At 46.7% G+C, this 22,296-nt stretch overlaps 1 protein-coding gene across 1 annotated transcript in view; it reads right to left on the bottom strand.

The window, feature by feature from the left end:
* EIF4EBP1 (eukaryotic translation initiation factor 4E binding protein 1) overlaps positions 1-3,951 on the bottom strand; it is a 29,347-nt gene extending 25,396 nt beyond the window's left edge. The window contains exon 1 of the mRNA XM_007962182.3: positions 3,716-3,951. Within this exon, the coding sequence (XP_007960373.1) occupies positions 3,716-3,860 (145 nt within the window). The 5' untranslated portion in view covers positions 3,861-3,951. The remainder of the gene's footprint in view (positions 1-3,715) is intronic.
* Positions 3,952-22,296: the final 18,345 nt, after the last annotated feature.

The raw sequence follows: 22,296 nt of genomic DNA, 5'->3' as shown, positions 1-22,296 counted from the left end.
TTAACCAAACAGGGTGCCATTAACACCTGCAGCCCTACCTGCTCACCTCGGATTCACCTTATCCAGGTATGGGTCTTTGGCATAACTGCCATCCAAGCCTGTATGTAGGCTTCAGAGTCAAACATGCAACACGGAGCTGGGAATGTGGAGATCGATAAGGGAAAGTTTCTTTCTGATCCACTCAAAGGTTCTGCTGGCTAATGGGTTGTTTATGGTGTTGCTGGATATTTCTAAGACTCCAAAGACTCAAATATTCATACATAACACTCCCTTCAGCAAAATTCTCTTAAGTACTCCGGACAGCTAACCTCAGCAGAGCCTCAGTGTACAAATGGTTAATGACCATGGAAAGCAAACTGCAGGCCGGGTGAGGTGACTCATGCCTATAATCCCAGAAGTTTGGGAGGCCGAGGTGGGAGGATTGCTTGAACCCAGGAGTCTGAGGCCAGCCTGGGCAATACAGAGAGACCCTGCCTCTACAAAAAAATCAAAAACTTAGCAGGGTATGGGGGCATGTGCCTATAGTCCCAGCTACTTGCAAGGCTGAGGCAGGAGGATCACTTGAGCCCAGGAGTTTGAGACTGCAGTGAGCTATGTTCATGTTACTGTACTCCAGCCTGGGTGACACAGTGAGACCCTGTCTCAGGAAAATAAAAAATAAATAAAAAATAAAAAAAAAAGGAAAGCAAACTGGAGTCACAGGAATGGAGATAGCGCAACCCAACTCTGCTTCTTTCCCTCCAGGGACAATCACGTGAGGGCCATTCCCAGCAGGAGTGACTGGTGGGCACTTACTCCAGTGGTTTTTCCTGAGAAGCTGACAGTCCCTATAAGTAAGCAGGTGCAGACAGCCATACAGACACTCTATCAAAAGCCTGACTCTCCACACCATGATTTAGAGACAGATGCTGAGCCCAACCTCAAGGTTTACCTGGATAGAGTCATCATGTTTTTTTTTTTTTTTTTTTTTTTCGCCAGACTCCAGAGATCTGAAAGGTGAGGGAAGTTACGTTCCACTAATTTCTGAGTACTCAGAGTGTGGTATGTGCACCAATCACTGAGAGCTAGTTAGAAATGATAAATCTAGGCCGGGCATGGTGACTCATGCCTGTAATCCCAGCACTCTGGAAGGCCGAGGCAGGCAGATCACTTGAGGTCAGGAGTTTCAGACCAGCCTGGCCAACACGGTGAAACCCCCGTCTCTGCCAAAAAATACCAAAATTAGCTGGGCATGGGTGGCGTGTGCTTGTTGTCCCAGCTATTGGGGAGGCTGAGGTGGGAGGATTGCTTGAACCCGGGAGGTGGAGGTTGCTATGAGCTGAGATCATGCCATTGCACTCCAGTCTAGGCGACAGAGTGAGACCCTTCTCAAAAACAAAAAAAAAAGAAAGAAAGAAAAAAGAAAGAAATGCTGAATCTAGTCCCCACCCCCACCTACAGAATCAGAATATGCACTTAAATGAAGCCCCCAGTTATCCTCAAGCACCTGGAAGGTTGAGACGCAGTATTCTGCTCTGGAGCAAAAGGGTCCTGCAATGTGACCATTTCAGTTTCTCTGCCCTAGCAGAGGTGGGCTGAGGTGGGCTTTGGAGGAAGAGTTCACACCTTGGCTAATCGAGGCCGACCAGGCTTGCTTGACTTTAGTGGAAGTAAGCCGGGTTTCCCTGGCTTAGGGACTGTGAGCTGTACCTGGATGACCCAAAGAGTGAGCTGGCTTTAGGCTCCTGGCACTGCTAGCTTCTTCCAGTGATCTCAGAAACATGCTATGCCCTGATGCAGAAGCCCCTTCCCCACTCCCCCTACTGCTAAAGACCTTCAAAAGGAGGGGGATTTGCTGTGGTCTGTCAGCCCCCTGCCTACTCCCCACTTCCCAACCCAAAGTGAAAAGTGGATTCGAAGTTCATATATTTTATGTTTATTATTTATTTTAGAGACAGGGTCTCGCTCTGTCACCCAGGCTGGAATGCAGTGGTCAATCATAGCTCACTACAGCCTCCAACTCCTGGGCTCAAGCGACCCTCTGGCCTCAGCCTCTGTAATAGCTAGGACATCTTTTTTTTTTTTTTTTTTTTTTTTTTGTAGAGATGGAGTCTGACTATGTTGCCCAGGCTAGTCTTGAACTCCTGGCCTCAAGCAATTCTCCTGCCTCGACTCCCCAAAATGCTGAGATTACAGGTATGAACCTTGGTACCCGTGCCAGAAGTGCCTATAAACAGTATCTGTGGCTTCCAATTTGACCCAACAATCCAGCAATAAAAGGCGCAAAAAAGGGCTACCTGTGCCTTCAGGCCAGCCTCAGGGCCCACCCTGAACAAATCCAGCAGACACTTACACCCTCAGTTGAAAGAAGTCCAAAATTGTCAGGAATTGTCCTGGTAGACCATTGTGACAGGGACAAAGGAGAACAGCATGAACTACAAAAGACCCAGCAAGGGAAAGAGGATGAGTCGGGAGTGGCAACAAAAGCCCCTGCGAGCTTTTCCTTGGCTCATTTCTAATAGAAAACGAAGCATTCCTCCCTTCTCTGCCTGGTTGCTATTTCTTGTCCAATCTGGGAAAACGGTGTGACAATGGGCAATAGACACGTATTCAAGCTCTGGGGCCTCAATGCCCGGCTCTGTAGAATAAGGCGGCAGGGCTGGACAAGATCCCTAACCGTTCTAACAGTGTATTTTTTGGATCAAATAGCCGAGGACCTCGGATCCGGTCGTGCATGCTGCTGGTAGGACAGCTGCCTGAGAAAATAAGCATGTGGCCCCTGCCCGCCACCGAGTGAAGCGCCAGGATCTGTCGCGTTTTCGAGTAGTTTGGAAAGCAGCGTGGAGACTGAAGGGAGAGAAGTCAAAGGGGTGGGGGCAGTACGAGGATGGGAGGGGAGTGGAGAGCCACGAGGATTTGTTTCATCATGCAAACAGGCGCGTAGGTTTCATCAGCGTCTGTGCGCTGGGGCTGCGGGGCTGGGAGGGAATGCCAGGCTCCTGAGGGCAGCCTGAGGCTGCCCCCCCCCCCCGCCCCGCACCCGTGCCAGCTCAGCTTCCTCTTCCTCATCCTCTCCCAGGGAGGTCACACGGTGCCTCCTCCTCTCCCCGGACAGAAGAACGTGTTTTTCTGCACAGCCCTGCCAGTGGCACCAGGCCCCCCCGCGGAGATCCCACTCGCGTAAATAGGAAACGTGCCACAGGTGCGCGGGAGGCTCTGCTGGAGCAGGCGAGCACCCCCACATCCAAACCTCCGTCAGAGCGCGCGTGTCCAACGCAAAACTAGGGGTGCTTCCGAAAGGAAAAAGGGCCCTGCAGGAATCATTTATCCCAACAGATAATACCCATCCCATAAAAACACCAGGCCAGGCCTCTCCTGGATCGTGGGCCACCCTGACTCCGCCCTATCCTGCCTCGGGAGCGCCCCCAACACCCACAAGGGGCAGCACAGCTCGGCATGTGGCAGTCCTGGAAGCGTGCGTGTTTGTTAGGTGTCAGCTGTCTGACACCTAACAGAAAGAGGAAACGAACGGGGCAGTTTGCAACCTGTGTCTGGACGACGCACTCAGAGGGCAGACGGGCGGCCACTTCCATGACCCTCGCTATCTCCCCGATGCCCCTTATCCGTTCTTTCCAGTCACAGCGCCCTTGAGCCTGGACACCCGGTCCAATCCGCGATTCCCGATCCTCCCGCCCGCCCAGGAGCCGGCCAGCTGCGTCCCCAAGCCCGCGCCTACCTCCCGGGGTGGTGCTGAAGAGTGTGCCGCCGGGGGTCGTGCTGTAGTCCCCGGGCGGGAGCTGCACGCCGTCGCCAAGCACCACCCGGCGAGTGGCGGGGATGGCCCGACTTGGGGTCTGGCTGCAGCTGCTGCCCCCGGACATGGTCTCCTGTGCGCTGCACCAGCGAACCTCTCGCTGCCCTCCCGCGCCTCCAGCCTCGCTCCGCCTAGCCCGGTCCCGCTCAGCCTCGCCCCGTCCCGCCCCGCCCCAGGACGCCCCTTCCGCCTCTCCCGCCCACGCCCCTGGGATTTGTAGTCCGCGCCGCAGCCCCACCCAGCTCCAGGACGTTGCTTCCACGTGGGATCCCCCGCAGCCCCCCGACCCACTCACGCCTGCTCACGGGCTCTTCCGCACGGGCGCCGGCGCCGCCCCGCAGCGACTGCCCCTCTGTCCTGTGTCCCTCCCCGCCACGTTGGCAGGGATGGGGGTGGGGGTGGTGGGCGGGATAGCTCGCCTAAATTAATCCTTGGCTGGGTTGGGGGCGGCGACTCAGGACCGCGCGGAGATCCGAGCTGACCCGGCCCACTGCAGGAAGGCCGGGTTTCTGCCTTAGTACCTCAGGCCCAGTGTACCCTCCGGCACTCCCTGTTTCGTGCCTTAGTTCCTCAGATGAGAAAGTGGGGATTGAGTGGTCATGCTCACCCCCTCCCCCGCCTCAATTTCTTGACCTTGATGGGGGTGGGGATGGAGGGGCTAACAATTCTGTTCCCGGCCTTTAGACAGGGTGTGGGAGGAGGAGTGAACCAACCAGCGGCGTCCTGGGAGTTAAATTTAGAGCTAGGGGCGCGGGGATAGGGGGAGGGGGGAGGGCGTAAGAGAGGGGTAAGAGTTTGTCAAAGAGGTTTCCCGATAACTCCTGAATTGGGTCCAACGCCCACCCCACTGCCTGAGATTTAGTAGGTACTCCTTGGATGGATGGATGGATGGATGGATGGATAGATGTTCAAGGGGAGAGAGAAAAATGCAAGAAGGACCGAGGATGGAAAAGCTTGTTGGGTTTGAGAAGTTCTTAGCATTGTGGGCACATGTTGTGGGGAAGAGGGTGAAGAAAGTTTAAAAGGGAAATTGGGTGGTGCACCTGTAATCCCCACTACTCAGGAAGCTGAGGCTGGAGGATGCTTGAGCCCAGGAGTTTGAGGCTCCAGTGAGTGTGATCACACCACTGCACTCCACCCTTAGTGACAGAGACCCTATCTCTAAAAAATATATAATAATTTTTTAAAAAGGAAATTGGGGTCAGGTCGTTGAGTTTTTCAAATCATGCCAAAGTGCTTGGACTTTGTCTTAGAAGGGCAGGAGAGATCAGAGATTTTTATTTTTTATTTTTTATTTTTTTAAGGCTGGTGTGCAGTGGCGCGATCTTGGCTCACTGCAAGCTCTGCCTCCCGGGTTCACGCCATTCTCCTGCCTCAGCCTCCCGAGTAGCTGGGACTACAGGCGCCCGCCACTGCGCCCAGCTAATTTTTTGTATTTTTAGTAGAGATGGGATTTCACCGTGTTAGCCAGGATGGTGTCGGTCTCGATCTCCTAACCTCGTGATCCACCCGCCTCGGCCTCCCAAAGTGCTGGGATTACAGGCGTGAGTCACCGCGTCCAGCCCAGAGATCTTTTAAGCAGGGGGATGACATGATTTGAGTTGTTTTTTGGAAAGATAACCAGCAGCCAGTAGAGTTTCAGGATGGGCCAAGGAGGGCAAGGCCTGAGATAGGGAGACCTGTTGAATTTGGTCTCACTTTTGAGGGAAACTTTAGGCCTACAGTGGCTTAAGACAGTAGCCGCCAGCTACAGGTGCACATTGAGCACTCCAAATGTGGCCAGTCCAAACTGTCACAAGTTTAACATACACACCATATTTCAAAGACTTAGCATGAAAAAAAATAATGTAAAATTGCCTGAATAATTTGTTTCTATATTGATTGTATGTTGAACTGATAATGTTTTGAGTATATTGGGTTAAGAAAATTACATTAAAAAATTAATTTTGGGCCAGGTGCGGTGGCTTACGCCTGTAATCCCAACACTTTGGGAGGCCGAGGTGGGCAGATCACGAGGTCAAGAGATCGAGACCATCCTGGACAACATGGTGAAACCCTGTCTCTACTAAAAATACAAAAAAAATTAGCTGGGCATGGTGGTGCGTGCCTGTAGTTCCAGCTTACTCGGGAGGCTGAGGCAGGAGAATCGCTTGAACCTGGGAGGTGGAGGTTGCAGTGAGCCGAGATCACACCACTGCACTCCAGCCTGGCATCAGAGCAAGACTCCGTCTCAAAAGAAAAAAAAAGTTAATTTCGGCCAGGTGCAGTGGCTCACGCCTGTAATCCCAGCACTTTGGGAGGCCTAGGCGGGTGGATCATGAGGTCGGGAGTTCAAGACCAGCTTGGCCAAGATGGTGAAACCCTGTTTCTACTAAAAATACAAACAACAACAACAAAAAGCCGGCCATAGTGGCCGGCACCTGTAATCCCAGCCACTCGGGAGGCTGAGGCAGAGGTTATAGTGAGCCGAGAACCACCACTGCACTCCTGCCTGGGTGACAGAGTAAGACGCTGTCTCAAAAAAAGAAAAGAAAAGAAAAAAAGAAAAGAAAAGAAGAGAAGGGAAGAGAAGAGAAGAGAAGAGAAGAGAAGAGAAGAGAAGAGAAGAAAAGAAAAGAAAGCCGGGCATGGTGGCTCACGGCTGTAATCCCAGCACTTTGGGAGGCCGAGGCGGGTGGATCACGAGGTCAGGAGATCGAGACCATCCTGGCTAACACGGTGAAACCCTATCTCTACTAAAAATACAAAAAATTAGCCGGACGTGGTGGCCGGCGCCTGTAGTCCCAGCTACTCGGGAGGCTGAGGCAGGAGAATGGTGCGAACCCGGGAGGTGGAGCTTGCAGCGAGCCGAGATGGCGCCACTGCACTCCAGCCTGGGCGACAGAGCAAGACTCCGTCTCAAAAAAAAAAAAAGAAAAAGAAAAAGAAATTAATTTCGTCCAGGCTGTGGATCACACCTGTAATCCCAGAGTACATTTGGAGGCTGAGGTGATCAGAGTGCTTGGGCGTAGGAGTTTGAGACCAGCCTGGGCTACATGGTGAAACCTTGTCTCTACAAAAAAATTTTTAAAATTAGCCCAGTGTTGTGGCTCACACCTGTGGTCCCAGCTGCTTTCAAGGATGAGGTAGGAAGATGACCTGAGCCCCAGAGGTGGAGGTTGCCATAAGCCAAGATTGCACCACTGCACTCCAGCCGGGGCTCAAAAACAAAATAAATAAAATAAGAAAAAATAAAAATAGATCAGGTCTTGCTGGTTGGGATTACAAGGCCAGAGGATTGCTTGAGGCCAGAAGTTCAGAGACCAGCCTGGGCAACATAGCAAGACCTTGTTTCAAAAAAGAGAGAGTTTTGGGTCAGGTGTGGTGGCTCACACCTGTAATCCCAACACTGAGAGGCCGAGGCGGTCAGATCATGAGGTCAGGAGACCGAGACCATCCTAGCTAACACGGTGAAACCCCGTCTCTACTAAAAATACAAAAAAAAAAAAAATTACCCGGGCATGGTGGCAGACTCCTGTAGTCCCAGCTACTCAGGAGGCTGAGGCAGGAGAATCACCTGAAACCAGGAGACAGAAGTTGCAGTGGGCCAAGATCATGCCACTGCACTCCAGCCTGGGTGACAGAGCAAGACTTCGTCTCAAAAAAAAAAAAAAAAGAGTTTCACTCTGTTGCCTGGGCTGGAGTGCAGTGGCTAATTATAGGCACAATTATAGCTCATTACAGCCTCCAATTCCTGGGCTCAAGCAATCCTCCCACCTCAGCCTCCCCAGGTGGGATTACAGGTGGGTGCCACTGCACCTGGCTAATTAAAGAAAATAATTTTTTGGCTGGGTGAGGTGGCTCACGCCTGTAATCCCAGCAGTTTGGGAGGCTGAGTCAGACAGATCACCTGAGGTCAGGAGACCAGCCTGTCCAACATGGTGAAACCCTGTCTCTACTAAAAATACAAAAATTAGCCAGGCGTGGTGGTGTGCGCCTGTAATCCTAGCTACTCAAGAGACAGGAGAATCACTTCAACCCAGGAGGCATAGGTTGCAGTGAGCTAAGATCCTGCTGCTACACTTTAGGCTGGGCAACAGCAAGACTCCATCTGAAAAAAAAAAAAGAATTTTTTTTTTTTGTAGAGATGAGGTCTTGCTATGTTACCCAGGTTTGCCTCAAGCTCCTGGCCTCAAGTGATCCTCGGTCCTCAGCCTCTTAAAGTGTTGGGATTACAGGCATGAGCCACCATGACCGGGCCCTCTACCTTTTTCTAGAGCAGGAACTCATTCATATGGGAAAAACAGCTTTTATGTGAGGAATGGGAATCCTTTTAAATTATCAGACCTAGACATTAAAATGAGACAGCAATCACGTCCCACTACCTCCTTTTGAGCTATGTAGTCATCTCTTGAAACTGCTTGCTATCGTCACAAGTAGCCATAAATTAACCTATTAATAATAATGCTGCCCTAAAGACTATATAGGGTGTGGACCCTATAGCTTAACAGTGTATAGCCAAGGCTGGGTGCAGTGGCTTACTCCTGTGATTCCCACACTTTGGCAAGCCAAGGTGAGAGGATGGCTTGAGGCCAGGGGTTTGAGACCAGCCTGGGCAACAGAGAGACCCTCCCCCTTCATCTCTACAAAGAAATATTTAAAATGTGGCCAGGTGTTGTAGCTCATGCCTATAATCCTAGCACTTTGCGAGGCCGAGGCAGGCAGATCACCTGAGGTCAGGAGTTTGAGACTATCCTGGCCAACATGGTGAAACCCTGTCTCTACTAAAAATACAAAAATTAGCCAGGTATGGTGGTATGCACCTGTAGTCCCAGCTACTAGGGAAGCTGAGACAGGAGAATTGATTGAACCTGGGTGGCAGAGGTTGCACTGAGCTGAGATCACACCACTGCACTCCAGCCTGGATGACAGAGTGACTCGTCTGAAAAATAAAATAAAATAAAATAAAAATTTAAAAATCAGTATATAGGAAATCATTAATTGATATTATTTCTGTAAACCAATGAGAATTCCTGACAGACCACTTTGTATCAGACCCTATTGCCTTAAACTTGTAACTTGTAAACTTGTAATTCCTGTTAATTGGAGTGTATATTCAGGACATGAATCTATGCTCCTGGGTTGCACTCCTCAAGTTTAGCCCAAATAAACTCTACTTGTATTAATTTTGCCTCAGCTTCTTCCCTAGGTTGACAATATCAAGTCTTGTAATCGAGTAGAAAGGGACATAGGAAAAAAACCTGAAGTATTCTTTCTCTTCTCACATGTCCAACTCCACACTCAGATACCAGCTGGGTGAGGTTTCCTCCCTACACAGCAACCGAGCAATTTGGCCAAGGTAGATTCTCCATGGGACACCAGCTCGATGTCCTCTAATTCAGTCGAATTCTGACACTATCTGCCTGGAGATACTGCCAGATGCCACAGGTTAAGGGCTCAGTCCTACAAGACAGCCCGCCACTTGAGATGTCAGTCAAAAGCACAGCCTGTGACCTGTGCTTCTGACAACCCGGGCCTTGGGTTTGATTCATTTGCTAGAGTGCTCACAAAACTCAGGGAAACACTTAGGTTTACCAGTATTTTATAAAGGATATTACAAAGAAGCAAGGCACAGGTATGTACGCGCCTTTAGTCTTAGCTATTCGAGAGGCTGAGGTGGGAGAATCACTTGAGCCCAGGAGTTTGAGGCCAGCCTGGGCAACATAGTGAGGCTTCATCGCTAAATATAAATAAATAAACTAATGATTTTAAAATTATTATTATTATTATTTAAGATGGATTCTCACTCTGTTACCCAGGTTGGAGTAAAGTGGCTTGATCTCAGCTCACTGCAATCTCCACCTCTTGAGTTCAGGTGATTCTTGTGCCTCAGCCTCCCAAGTAGCTGGGATTACAGGTGCCTGCCACCATGCCCAGCTAAGTTTTGTATTTATTTATTTATTTATTTATTTATTTTGAGATGGAGTTTCACTCTTGTTGCTCAGGCTAGAGTGCAATGGCACAATCTCGGCTCACCACACTCTCTGCCTCCCAGGTTCAAGCGATTCTCCTGCCTCAGTATCCTCAGTAGCTGGGATTACAGGCATGCATCACCACGCCTAGCTAATTTTTTGTATTTTTGGTAGAAATGAGGTTTCTCGATGTTGGTCAGGCTGGTCTCGAACTTCTGACCTCAGGTGAGGAGGTCTTGGCCTCCCAAAGTGCTGGGATTACAGGCGTGAGCCACCACGCCCGGCTAATTTTTGTATTTTTAGTAGAGACAGGGTTTCACCATTTTGTCCAGGCTGGTCTCGAACTCCTGACCTCAGATGATCTACTTGCCTCAGCCTACCAAAGTACTGGGTTTACAGCCATGAGCCACTGCATCCAGCATGATTTTTTTTTTAAGGTTATTACAAAGGATACAGATGAACAGGCAGAGGGAAGAGATGCACAGGGCAAGGTATGGGGAGGGGCACAGAGCTTCCATGCCCTCTCTGGGGTGCCACCCTCCGGGAATCTCCATGTGTTCAGCTATCTGGAAGGCCCTCCCCTTCAACTCTCTCCTTTGGGTTTTATGGAAGCCTTATTACAATGGCATGATTGATTACATCATTGACTATTGGTCATCAAGTCAACTTTCAGCTCTTCTCCTCTCCCTGGACATTGGAAGGTAGGGCCGAAGGTCACAACTCTCTAATCTGGGCTTGGTCTTTCCTGTGACCAACTCTTATCCAGAAGCTTCTAGGAACCCTCAGCTGTCAGTCATTCATTATCTCTTATCTCAAAAGATGCTCTTATCTCTCCAGAGATTCTAAGTGTTTTAGGAGCTCTGTGTCAGGAAACAGGGATGAAGACCAAATATAGCCCTCCCTTGGTATATGTGGAGGAGTTGCTCCAGGACCTCTTGAGGATACCAAAAGCCCCTGATGCTCAAGTCCCTGATATAAAATGGGTAGTATTTGCTTATGTTGACAAAAGAGTCAAACTCTGTAAACTATCTAAAGAGATTTATTCTGAGCCAAATATGAGTGACTAATGGCTCATGACACATCCTCAGGAGATCCTGAGGACATGTGCCCAAGGTAGTTGGGGTAGAGCTTGGGTTTATACATTTTAGGGAGACCTGAGACATCAATCAGTACATGTAAGATGTACATTGGTTTGGTCCCAAAAGGTGGGACAGCTGGAAGTGGGAGCTTCCAAGTAATGGGCAGATTTAAAAGTTTTCTGATTGTCAATTGGTTGAAAGAGTTACTGTCAATAGAAAGGAATGTTTGGGTTAAGATAAGTGGTTTTGGAGACCAAGGTTTTTATCATGTAGATGAAGCCTCCGGGTAGCAGACTTTACAGATAACAGATTGTAAATGGTACTTATCAGACTTAAAGAGTCTCTTCTATCAGCAAGTCCAAAAAGGAGGAAGGTATAATGAGGCATTTCTGGCTCCCCCTTCCCATGATGGCCCAAAACTAGTTTTTCAGGTTAGTGTTGGAATGCTCTTGGCCTAAAGGAGGGGTCCATTCAGATGGTTGTGGGGGGACTTAGAATTTTATTTTTGGTTTATACATATAACCTATGCACATCTTCCAGTATACTTTAAATCATTTCTGGATTATTTATAATACCTAATACAATGTAAATGCTATTTAAATAGTTGTCATATTGTTTAGGGAATAATGATGAGAAAAAAAAAAAGTACATCAGCCATCTCCAACCCTTTAAATGTGAGGACATTTTGCTTATCTGTGGTGGCAGATATCACAAAAATTGTACATGAACCTTTTTTGTTGTTGTTGTTTAGCTCATCAGTTGTGGTTAGTGTATTTTATGTGTGGCCCAAGGCAATTCTTCTCCCAGTGTGGCCCAGGGAAGCCAAAGGTTGGACATCTGTGGTGTACATGTTCAGTACAGATGCAATTCTTTTTTCTGAATACTTTTTCTTTTTTGAGACAGAGTCTCGCTCTGTCACCCAGGCTGGAATGCAGTGGTGCAATCTCAGCTCACTGCAACCTCCGCCTCCTGGGTTCAAGTGATTCTCCTGCCTCAGCCTCCCAAGCAGCTAGGATTACAGGTATATGCCACTACACCCAGCTAATTTTTGTATTTTTAGTAGAGACAGGGTTTCGTCATGTTGGCTAGGCTGGTCTCGAACTCCTGACCTTGTAATATGCCTGCCTCAGCCTCCCAAAATGCTGGGATTACAGGCATGAGCCACTGCACCTGGCCTTTCTGAATATTTTTCTATGCAAGCTTGGTTAAGTTCACAGATGAGCAGCCCTTGGATATGGAGGGCTGAGTATTTCACCATGTCACAGAGTATCAGCTCCTGTCATATGGACATCCATGTTGTCACAGAGTATCAACACGGGGCAGGGGCCTTGTGTTTACTTACTCTCACTCTCCTCAGCACTTACCCAAGAGAGGCCACTGATAATACTCATGGGTGCTGCTGCTGCCAAAAGTCAAACTTGCTTCTGACTTTTCTTCCAGGCTCATTTAAGTCTATTACTTAAGCTCACAACTGTTACAGCTGGAGGTCAAAGAAAAGGAGGGCCAGGCATGGAGGCTCATGCCTTTAGTCCTAATACTTTAGGAGGCCAAGGTGAGAGGATGGCTTAAGCCCAGGAGTTTGTGACCAGCCTGGGCAACATAGGGAGATCCCTATATTAATCACCACAACAAAACTTAGTGGGATGTGGTGCATGCCTGTAGCCCCAGCTACTTGGGAGGTTGAGGTGGGAGGATTGCTCAATCCTGGGAGGTCAAGGTTACAGTGAACTGTGTTGGTGCCACTGCACTTTGGCCTGGGCAACAGAGTGAGACGCTGTCTCAAAACAAAAAACAAAAAACAAAAAAAGGTTGGAATGAACTGAGGAATGTTTTCTAGAACCAGTAAAGAAAGTTAGGGTGGGAGGCTGGGCATGGCGGCTTGCTGTGGGAAGTCAGGGACCCTGAATGGAGGGACCGGCTGGAGCTGCAGCAGAGGAACATAAATTGTGAAGATTTCATTTTAATATGGACATATATCAGTTCCCAAATAATACTTTTATAATTTCTTACACCTGCCTTTACTTCAATCTCTGAACATAAATTGTGAAGATTTCATTTTAATATGGACATTTATCAGTTCCTAAAATTAATATTTTTATAATTACTTATGCCTGTCTTTAATCTCTTTTTTTTTTTTTTTTTTTTTTTTTTGAGACGGAGTCTCGCTCTGTCGCCCAGGCTGGAGTGCAGTGGCCGGATCTCAGCTCACTGCAAGCTCCGCCTCCCGGGTTCGGGTTTACGCCATTCTCCTGCCTCAGCCTCCCGAGTAGCTGGGACTACAGGCGCCCACCACCATGCCCGGCTAGTTTTTTGTATTTTTTAGTAGAGACGGGGTTTCACCGTGTTAGCCAGGATGGTCTCGATCTCCTGACCTCATGATCCACCCGCCTCGGCCTCCCAAAGTGCTGGGATTACAGGCTTGAGCCACCGCGCCCGGCCAACCTGTCTTTAATCTCTTAATCCTGTTATCTTCGTAAGCTGAGAATGTACGTCACCTCAGGACCACTATTGTGTTAACTGTACAAAGTGATTGTAAAACATGTGTGTTTGAACAATATGAAATCAGTGCACCTTGAAAAAGAACAGAATAACAGCGATTTTCAGGGAACAAGGGAAGACAACCATAAGGTCTGACTGCCTGCGAGGTTGGGCAGAATACAGCCATATTTTTCTTCTTCCAGAGAGCCTATAAATGGACTTGCAAGTAGGGAAGATATCACTAAATTCTTTTCCTAGCAAGGAATATTAATAATTAAGACCTTGGAAAAGGAATGCATTCCTGGGGCAAGGTCTATAAATGGACACTCTGGGAGTGTCTGTCTTATGTGATTGAGATAAGGACTGAAATACGCCCTGATCTCCTGTAGTACCCTCAGGCTTACTAGGATTGGGAAACCCCACTCTGGTAAATTTGGGGTCAGACCAGTTCTCTACTCTCAAACCCTGTTTTCTGTTGTTTAAGATGTTTATCAAGACAACATAGACAATATAGACAATATGTGCACAACTGAACATAGACCCTTATCAGTAGTTCTGAATTTGCCCTTGTCTTGTTTCCTCGGAAGCATGTGATCTTTGTTCTCCTTTTTGCCCTTTGAAGCGTGAGTTTGTGACCTACTCCCTGTTTGTGCACCCTCTCCCCTTTTGAAATCCTTGCTGGCTTTAAGGCTCAGGTGGGCATCACAGTCCTACCGATATGTGATGTCACCCCCGGAGGCCCAGCTATAAAACTTCTCTCTTTATACTCTTTCTCTTTGTTTCTCAGACCATCCAGCACTTATGGAAAATAGAAAGAACCTATGTTGAAATATTGGGGGTGGGTTCCCCCAATAGTGGCTCATGCCTGTAATCCTAGCACTTTGGGAGGCCGAGGTGGGTGAATCACTTGAGGTCAGGAGTTTGAGACCAGCCTGACCAATACAGTGAAACTCTTTCTACTGAAAATACAAAAAAAATTAGCTGGGTGTAGTGGTGTGCACTTGTAATCCCAGCTACTCAGGAGACTGAAGCAGGAAAATTGCTTGAACCTGGGAGGCAGAGGCTACAGTGAGCTGAGATTGTGCCACTGCACTCCAGCCTGGGCAACAAAGCAAGACTCCGTATTAAAAAAAAAAAAAAAAAAAAGGAGGAAAGAAAGATAGGGTGGGGGATACAGGGTCCAAGAAGAGGTTCCATGGCACCTTGCTCTACATGACCAACAGACAGGGATGGGCAGGGACAGATGTTACTTTAAGTGGGTGGAATTTATGTTGGTAACCTAAACAGGCACAATGGCCCCATCCTTCTGGTATGAAATGCTTTGTGAGGTTCATAAATTATATTGATGGAAAATTAAGGAGAGCCCTGAGCAGGCACCAGCACCCTCTGGTGTTCATCTCAACATGGTTCTGCTGATCTAGACCAGCTGGGGCAGGGGTGCCAAGAGAGGCCCCCCAGGAATGGTCCCAGGAAGCAGCAAGAGCTGCAAGAGTGAGATGCTTCCAGTTCACTGAATGGAAACTGGAGAGGAGGCTAGGTGTGGTGGCTCACGCCTGTAATTGCAGTATTTTGGGAGGCCAAAGCAGGAGGATTGCTTGAGCCCAGGAGACTGTGATCAGCTTGAGCAACATGGTGAAACCCTGTCTCTACAAAAAATAGAACAATTAGCCAGTTGTGGTGGCATGTGCCTGTAGTCCCAGCTACTCAGGAGGCTGAGGTGGCAGGAATGCTGAAGCTAAGGAGGTTAAGGCTGCAGTGAGCCATGATTGTGCCATTGCACTCCAGCCTGGGCAACAGAGTGAGACTCTGTCTTAAAAAACAAAAGCAAAAAGAAACCTGTAGTGGAGCTGACTTCTGAAGCCTCTCAAGCTAGAAAGGGACTCAGGAGACAGTGGGAGAGAAGTGTCCTGGGTGTGTGTGTGTGTGTGTCTCCAGTGCAATTTTTTTTTTTTTTAGATGGTGTCTCTCTCTGTCACCCAGGCTGGAGTGCAGTGGCACAATCATGGCTCACTGTAACCTCTGCCTCCTGTGTTCAAGCAATTCTCCTGCCTCAACCTCCCAAGTTGCTGGGATTACAGGCATGTGCCACTATACCTGGCTAATTTTTGTATTTTTAGTAGATACAGGGTTTTACCATGTTGGCTACACTGGTTTTGAACTCCTGACCTCTGTGAGCCACCATGCCTGGTCTAATGCAAATACTATTTGATGCTGAAGACATTCCCTGCTTCACCACTGGGAATCCTTTCTTGTCCTGTTGTCAAGGCCCCAGTGATCTTTCGTGGCTCCTGTTATTTCTTGTACAATAAGGGACTCTGGGCTTTGTAAACCAAAAATAAAATTCTAAGCCCCTCAACCATCTGAATGGACTCCTCCTCTAGGCCAAGGGCATTCCAAAGTTAACCTGAAAAACTAGTTCAGGCTATGATGGGAAAGGGGAGCTGGATATGTCTTTTTATACCCTCATCCCTTTTAAAATTGCTGATAGAATAGACTCAAAGTCTGATAAGAAACATTTACAGGCCAGGCACGGTGGCTCACGCATGTAATCCCAGCACTTTGGGGGGCCAAGATGGGTGGATCACGAGGTCAGGAGTTCAAGATCAGCCCAGCCAACATGGTGAAACCTGCTCTCTATTACAAATACAAAAATTAGCCAGGCATGGTGGCACATGCCTGTAATCCCAGCTACTCAGGAAACTGAGGCAGGAGAATCGCTTTAACCTGGGAGGCAGAGATTGCAGTGAGCCAAGATTGCACCACTGCACTCCAGCCTGGGTGACAGAGTGAGACTCTGTCTCAAAAAAAAAAAAAAAAGAAAAAAGAAACATTTACAATCTATTCTATCTGAAGCCTGCTACCTGGAGGATGATATGCAGCATCAGAACCTGGGTCTCCACAGTCCCTTATCTTAACCAACAGGCCCCCAACACAGATGATTCTACATCTTTAGACAATAACTTAACTCTTTCAACCAATCACCAATCAGAAAATCTTTGAATCCACCTATGACCTGAAAGGCCGCCCACCACCATTTTTCCTGTTGTCCTGCCTTTCTAGAACAAACCAATGTACATCTTACATATATACATTGATGTCTTATGTCTCCCTAAAGTGTATAAAACCAAGTTGTGGCCCAACCACCATGGGCACATGTTCTCAAGATCTCCTAAGGATTGTGTCATGGGCCGCTGGTCCCTCATATTTGGCTCAGAATAAATCTCTTCAGATATTTTTCAGAGTTTGACTCTTCGTCGAGAGTGCCTCTTCTCAATTTCCTTCCCCAGATATAAATTCAGCCTTTCTTCAGAAAGCTCTGTTTCCATTCCAGATAGATTCATGGTATCCCAGTGCTGGAGCTCAGAAACCAATATGGCACTTTGACATGCTGAACTGAAGAAGCCTCAAGGTCTTTCTGACTTCCTGGGCCCCCTATCTCTCAATCCTCTGTCTCTCCCAAAGCACAGGATGAAGTAGTTCTCTGAAGTTTCCTTATCTCCCTAAAGTTCACATCTGCCAAAGAAGAAAGCAATCACCTCTTGTCCCTTCCGTGCATTCTCATTAATGGAACTTTGACCACAGGATGAAAGATTGAAGTTTGTCAACACACTTGAACAGAATTTTGTCACAAACCATTGTCTGCTCTACAAGGCCAATAGACTTTGTCCTAGGCCATTGTACTGTAAACCAAAAAGTATCTGAGGCAGGTCTCTATCAATTTAGGCGTTTATTTTGCCAAGATTAAGGACATGCTGAAGAAAAGAACACAGAATCACAGAAATAGTCTGTGATCTGTGCCTCTCTCCAAAGAAGATTCTGAGGCTTCAGTATTTAAAGGGGAAAAGCAGGCTGGTGGGGATAGAGGGAAAGTGTGGTCGTTCACATTGCAAGAGAAAAGGAGCAGGTAGGGAACAGTCAGTTATAAATTTGTCTCATGCTCAGTAAACTGTCACTTCATATAAGATAAGGTGAATATAGCACAGCTACTTGTGGGCCTGTTTAACTTTATATCAGTAGATGTCTTAGGAACGAAAGGAAAGGCAGCTTCTTGTATGATTCAATTTTCAGCTTAATTTTTTTCTTTCGGCGTTTTGAGTTGGGGTCCTGAGTTTTTATTTTCTTTTGATATTTCTCCCTCCTTTTCTTTTTAAAATCTTGGCCTGGCACGGTGGCTCATGCCTGTAATCTTAGCACTTTTGGAGGCCAAGGCGGGCGGATTGCCTGAGCCCAGGAGTTCGAGACCAGCCTGGGCAACATGGTGAAACCCCGTCTCTACTAAAATACAAAAGAAATTAGCTGGGTGTGGCGGAGTGCACCTCTAGTCGAAGCTACTCGGGAGGCTGAGGCAGAATTGCTTGGACCCGGGAGGCGGAGATTGCAGTGAGCTGAGATTATGCCACTGCACTCCAGCCTGGGCGACAGAGCAAGATCTAAAAAACAAACAAACAAACAAACAAACAAACAAGCAAAACTTTCAGACAAAGCTTTTTTTTTTTTTTTTCTTTTGAGACAAAGTCTCACTCTGTTGCCCAGGCTGGAGTGCAGTAGCACGATCCCTCTGACTGCAACCTCCACCTTCCAGGTTCAAGCGATTCTCCTGCCTCAGACTCCCTAATAGCTGGGATTACAGGTGTGCACCACCACACTCAGCTAATTTTTATATTTTCAGTAGAGTTGGGGTTTTGCTATTTTGGCCAGGTTGGTCTCGAACTCCTGACCTCAGTTAATCTGCCCGCCTCGGCCTCCCAGTGTGCTGGGATTACAGGTGTGAGCCACCGAACCAGGCCAAGAGAAAGCTTTTAAGAAGAAAATGAGTCTCTGGTTTTGGGTTTGTTTGATCTGTCATGGTTAGGATGGTTTATTCCTAGATAGACAGGTCCCACACTGTTAGAAAAGCCCATTTTCAGTAGTTTGTGAAGTCTCATGTCCCACGAAGAAAAAATAGGGAAAGGAAGAAAGAAGGGAAACACAGGAAAAAAAGGAAGAAATAGCAAACAAAGAAAAAAGAGAGAGCAATCCTGGAAAACCGATACAGGTTGTATTACTCAGAAGTCCATACATCAGTAGGCAGGTATAAAAGTGGTTTATGGGCTGGGCGCAGTGGCTCATGCCTGTAATCCCACCACTTTGGGAGACCAAGGATTTCTTATCATTCGAGGCCAGGAGTTCAAGACCAGCCTGGCAAATATGGCAAAACCCCATCTCTACTAAAAATACAAAAATTAGCTGGGTGTCGTAGTGCACACCTGTAGTCCCAGCTCCTCAGGAGGTTGAGGAGGGAGAATCACTTTAGCCCGGGAGGTGGAGAATGCAGTGAATGGGGAGGTCATGCCACTGCATTCCGTCCTGGACAACAAAGGGAAACTCCGTCTCAAAAAATAAAATAAAATAAAATAAACAAATGTTTATGTATATAGACAGGTTTCTCCTATTTTCCTCTGAAATTTAAGTTGTCTAGCTTCAGTTCACAGTGCTTTAAGAAAAGCATAGCTTAATTTTTAGGGATTTCAAATCAGGATAAATGGAGGGGAAAGAAAAAGAAAGAAGAAAAAAGTTGCAAACAGTATTTTGGAGAGTTGTAGCCAGGAAACATTTCAGGATTCAGTTCAAATTGTAGGACATAATAAAATGGAAAAGCATTTGGACAGGGCTAGAATCTAATAACTAGTGTACTAAAATTTATTGTGAAACATAAGTTTTCTGTCTCCAACTCCTCAATTTTATTAAAGACGAAATCATAGTAGGATCAATTTATTTGTAAAATAAGTTTTAGTCTTATTATAGTTGGCTTGATTATTTGCATAAATGCAACAAGAATAATTATTTGCCATATAAGTGCTCTCTCTATTTATTTTTATTTTTTACACAGTCTCATTGTGTTGCCCAGGTTGGAGTGCAGTGGCACAATCCAGCAAACTTTAACCTCCACCTCCCAGGTTCAAGTGATTCTCCTGCCTCAGCCCCTCAAGTAGCTCGGATTACAGCCGTGCACCACCATGCCCAGTTAATTTGTGTATTTTCAGTAGAGTCAGGGTTTCACCATTTGGCCAGGGTGGTCTCGAACTCCTGACCTCAGGTGATCCACCTGCCTTACCCTCCCAAAGTGCTGGGATTATACGTGTGAACTACTGCATCTGGCCAATTTAATATAACTTTAGATTCTAAATTATATTAGTTTATTTACAAGAATTTATTCCATTGAATTTACCTAGTTAATCAAATTTTTTTTTTTGAGCGACTTTTGCTCTTGTGGCCCAAACTGGAGTGCAGTGGCGTGATCTTGGCTCACTGCTACCTCTACTTCCTGGGTTCAAATGATTCTCCTGCCTCAGCCTCTCAAGTAGCTAGGATTACAGGCACCCACTACCATGTACTGCTAATTTTTTTGTGTTTTTGGTAGAGACCTGGTTCCACTGTGTTGGCCAGGGTAGTCTCGAACTCTTGACCTCAGGTGATCCGCCCACCTCAGCCTCCTAAAGTGCTGGGATTACAGGCATGATCCACCACTCCCAGCCTAATTAATTTTTTAAGATGGTTTCCTAGATAGCTTGTGAAAACTGTGATAGTCATCATTTATTTTCCTGTTAAACATTTTTATATCTTATGAATTTCAGATGTTTACCAAAGTAAGAACCTTAAGGTTAAACAAATGTTTGTTTTGTTTTATTTTATTTTGCCAATAACTCAGGATTTAGCTTTTTCCATTAAGCCCAACTTATTTATTTAAAAAATTACAAAAACAGTGATAATTCTCTTTTGGGCTACATTTATAGCTTTATAACCCTCATGCCCCATTTTGACAACTTACAATATCTAGCAGAGAAAAATATAAAACCACTTGACTAATAAATCTAAACAATAGTGTATGTTGGCAGTTCTGAAGACATGTCTAATTTTATTTTACAAATACTTTTAAAACCAGGTTATTTATTAAAGATTTGTCACATGGACTTAAAAAGTCAATTAGGCTTAAAGTTTCTATTTTTCTATAAAGTGTTTAATTTAAGTAAATTTTACTTAAATTTTACATGCCTGTAATCTCAGCACTTTGGGAGGCGGAGGTGGGTGGATCACCAGAGGTCAGGAGTTTGAGATCAGCCTGGCCAACATGGTGAAACCCTGTCTCTACTAAAAATACAAAATTACCAGGATGTGATGGTGCATGCCTGTAATCCCAGCTATTTGGGAAGCTGAGACGGGAGAAATACTGGAACCTGGGAGGCGGAGGTTGCAGTGAGCCGAGATTGTACCATTGCACTCCAGCCTGGACAACAGGAGCGAAACTCTGTCTCAAAATGAAAAAAAAAAAAAAAACCAAAACAGCTACATACCTCCCTCACAATTTGCTTGTGGGCTCCAAGACCTTTACCTGAAAACAGTTCTGTTGACTTTCACCCTGGCGTTGTAAACTGATAGCTTATCTTCCCAGGTGCAGAACAGAAAATCATCCCTCTGCTCACTTGAGACATGTGCATATCTGCTTGCTTCCTCTGCTCTATTGTTTATGTAAAGACGCAGATTCACTGAGTCAGACTAAATTGTGTTTTCAGTGAAAGACTGGTCAAGGTTGACTCAAAAGAATGCAACCAGGATGGGCATGGTGGCTTACACCTGTAATCCCAGCATTTTGGGAGGCCCGGGTAGGTGGATTGTTTGAGCCCAGGAGTTGGAGACCAGACTGAGCAACATGGCGAAACTACGTTGCTACAAAAAATACAAAAATTAGCTGGGTGTGGTGGTGCACACCTGTAGCCCCAGTTACTTGGGAGGCTGAGGTCTAAGGATCGCTTGAGCCTAAGAGGTCAGGGCTGCAGTGAGCTGTGATGATGGTGCTACTGCACTCCACTCCAGTCTGGGAGACAAGAGTGAGACCCTGTCTCAAAAAACAAACAGGCCGGGTGTGGTGGCTCATGCCTGTAATCCCAGCACTTTGGGAGGCTGAGGTGGGTGGACCACTTGAGGTCAGGAGTTCGAGACCAGCCTGACCAACATGGTGAAACCCCCATCTCTACTAAAAATACAAAAATTAGCTGTGCATGGTGGTGGGCACCTAAAATCCCAGCTACTCAGGGGGCTGACCCAGGAGAGTTGCTTGAACCTGGGAGGCAAGTTTGCAGTGAACCTAGATTGAGGTACTGCACTCCAGCCTGGGCGACAGAGTGAGACTCTGTCTCAAAACAAACAAACAAACAAACCAAAAAATACAATCTTTTGTCTTTTATCTACCTAAGACTTAGAAGCTCCTTCTCTCAACTTCCAGTTGTCCTGCCTTTGGGGACCAAACCAATGTATGTCTTACCCATGTTGATTGATGTCTCATGTCTCCCTAAAATATGTAAAACCCAGTTATACCTCGACCACCTTGGGCACATGTTGACAGGACCCCGAGGCTGTTTCACAGGCACATCCTTAATCTTGGCAAAATAAACTTTCTAAATTGATTGAGACCTGTTTCAGGTATTTTGGGTTCACATTGATAACCTGTTTCATTACTTTAGGCAATTGTCAGCTTAGTAGCCCTAAATTTGCATAGTAAAGGAACAACTCACGTTAAAATCAGATAGTGAAATTTACTTCTCAGAGTACAGAGAGGGAGAAAGAGAATCTGGGTGTGTTAGAGGGAGATTAAAAATGAATACTAAGGCAAACATATAATTATTAAACTCTACCACAAGATTTTATAATTTAGATACTTTTTTTTTTTTTTTTTGAGACAGAGTTTCATCTTGTCGCCTAGGCTGGAGTGCAATGGCATGACCTCGGCTCACTGCAACCTCTGCCTCCTGGGTTCAAGTGATTTTCCTGCCTCACCCTCCTGAGTAGCTAGGATTATAGGCATGTGCTGCCACCACACCTGGCTAATTTTTTGTATCTTTAGTAGAGATGGGGTTTCACCATGTTGGCCAGGCTGGTCTTGAACTCCTGACCTCGTGATCCACCTGCCTTGGCCTCCCAAAGTGCTGATGCTGGGATTACGGGTGTGAGCCACTGCATC

This window comes from Chlorocebus sabaeus, chromosome 8, assembly GCF_047675955.1.
Source record: "Chlorocebus sabaeus isolate Y175 chromosome 8, mChlSab1.0.hap1, whole genome shotgun sequence".
Taxonomy (NCBI): Eukaryota; Metazoa; Chordata; class Mammalia; order Primates; family Cercopithecidae; genus Chlorocebus; species Chlorocebus sabaeus.
Note: the sequence above shows the minus strand (reverse complement) of the source record. Positions and strands in the feature narration are given on the sequence as shown.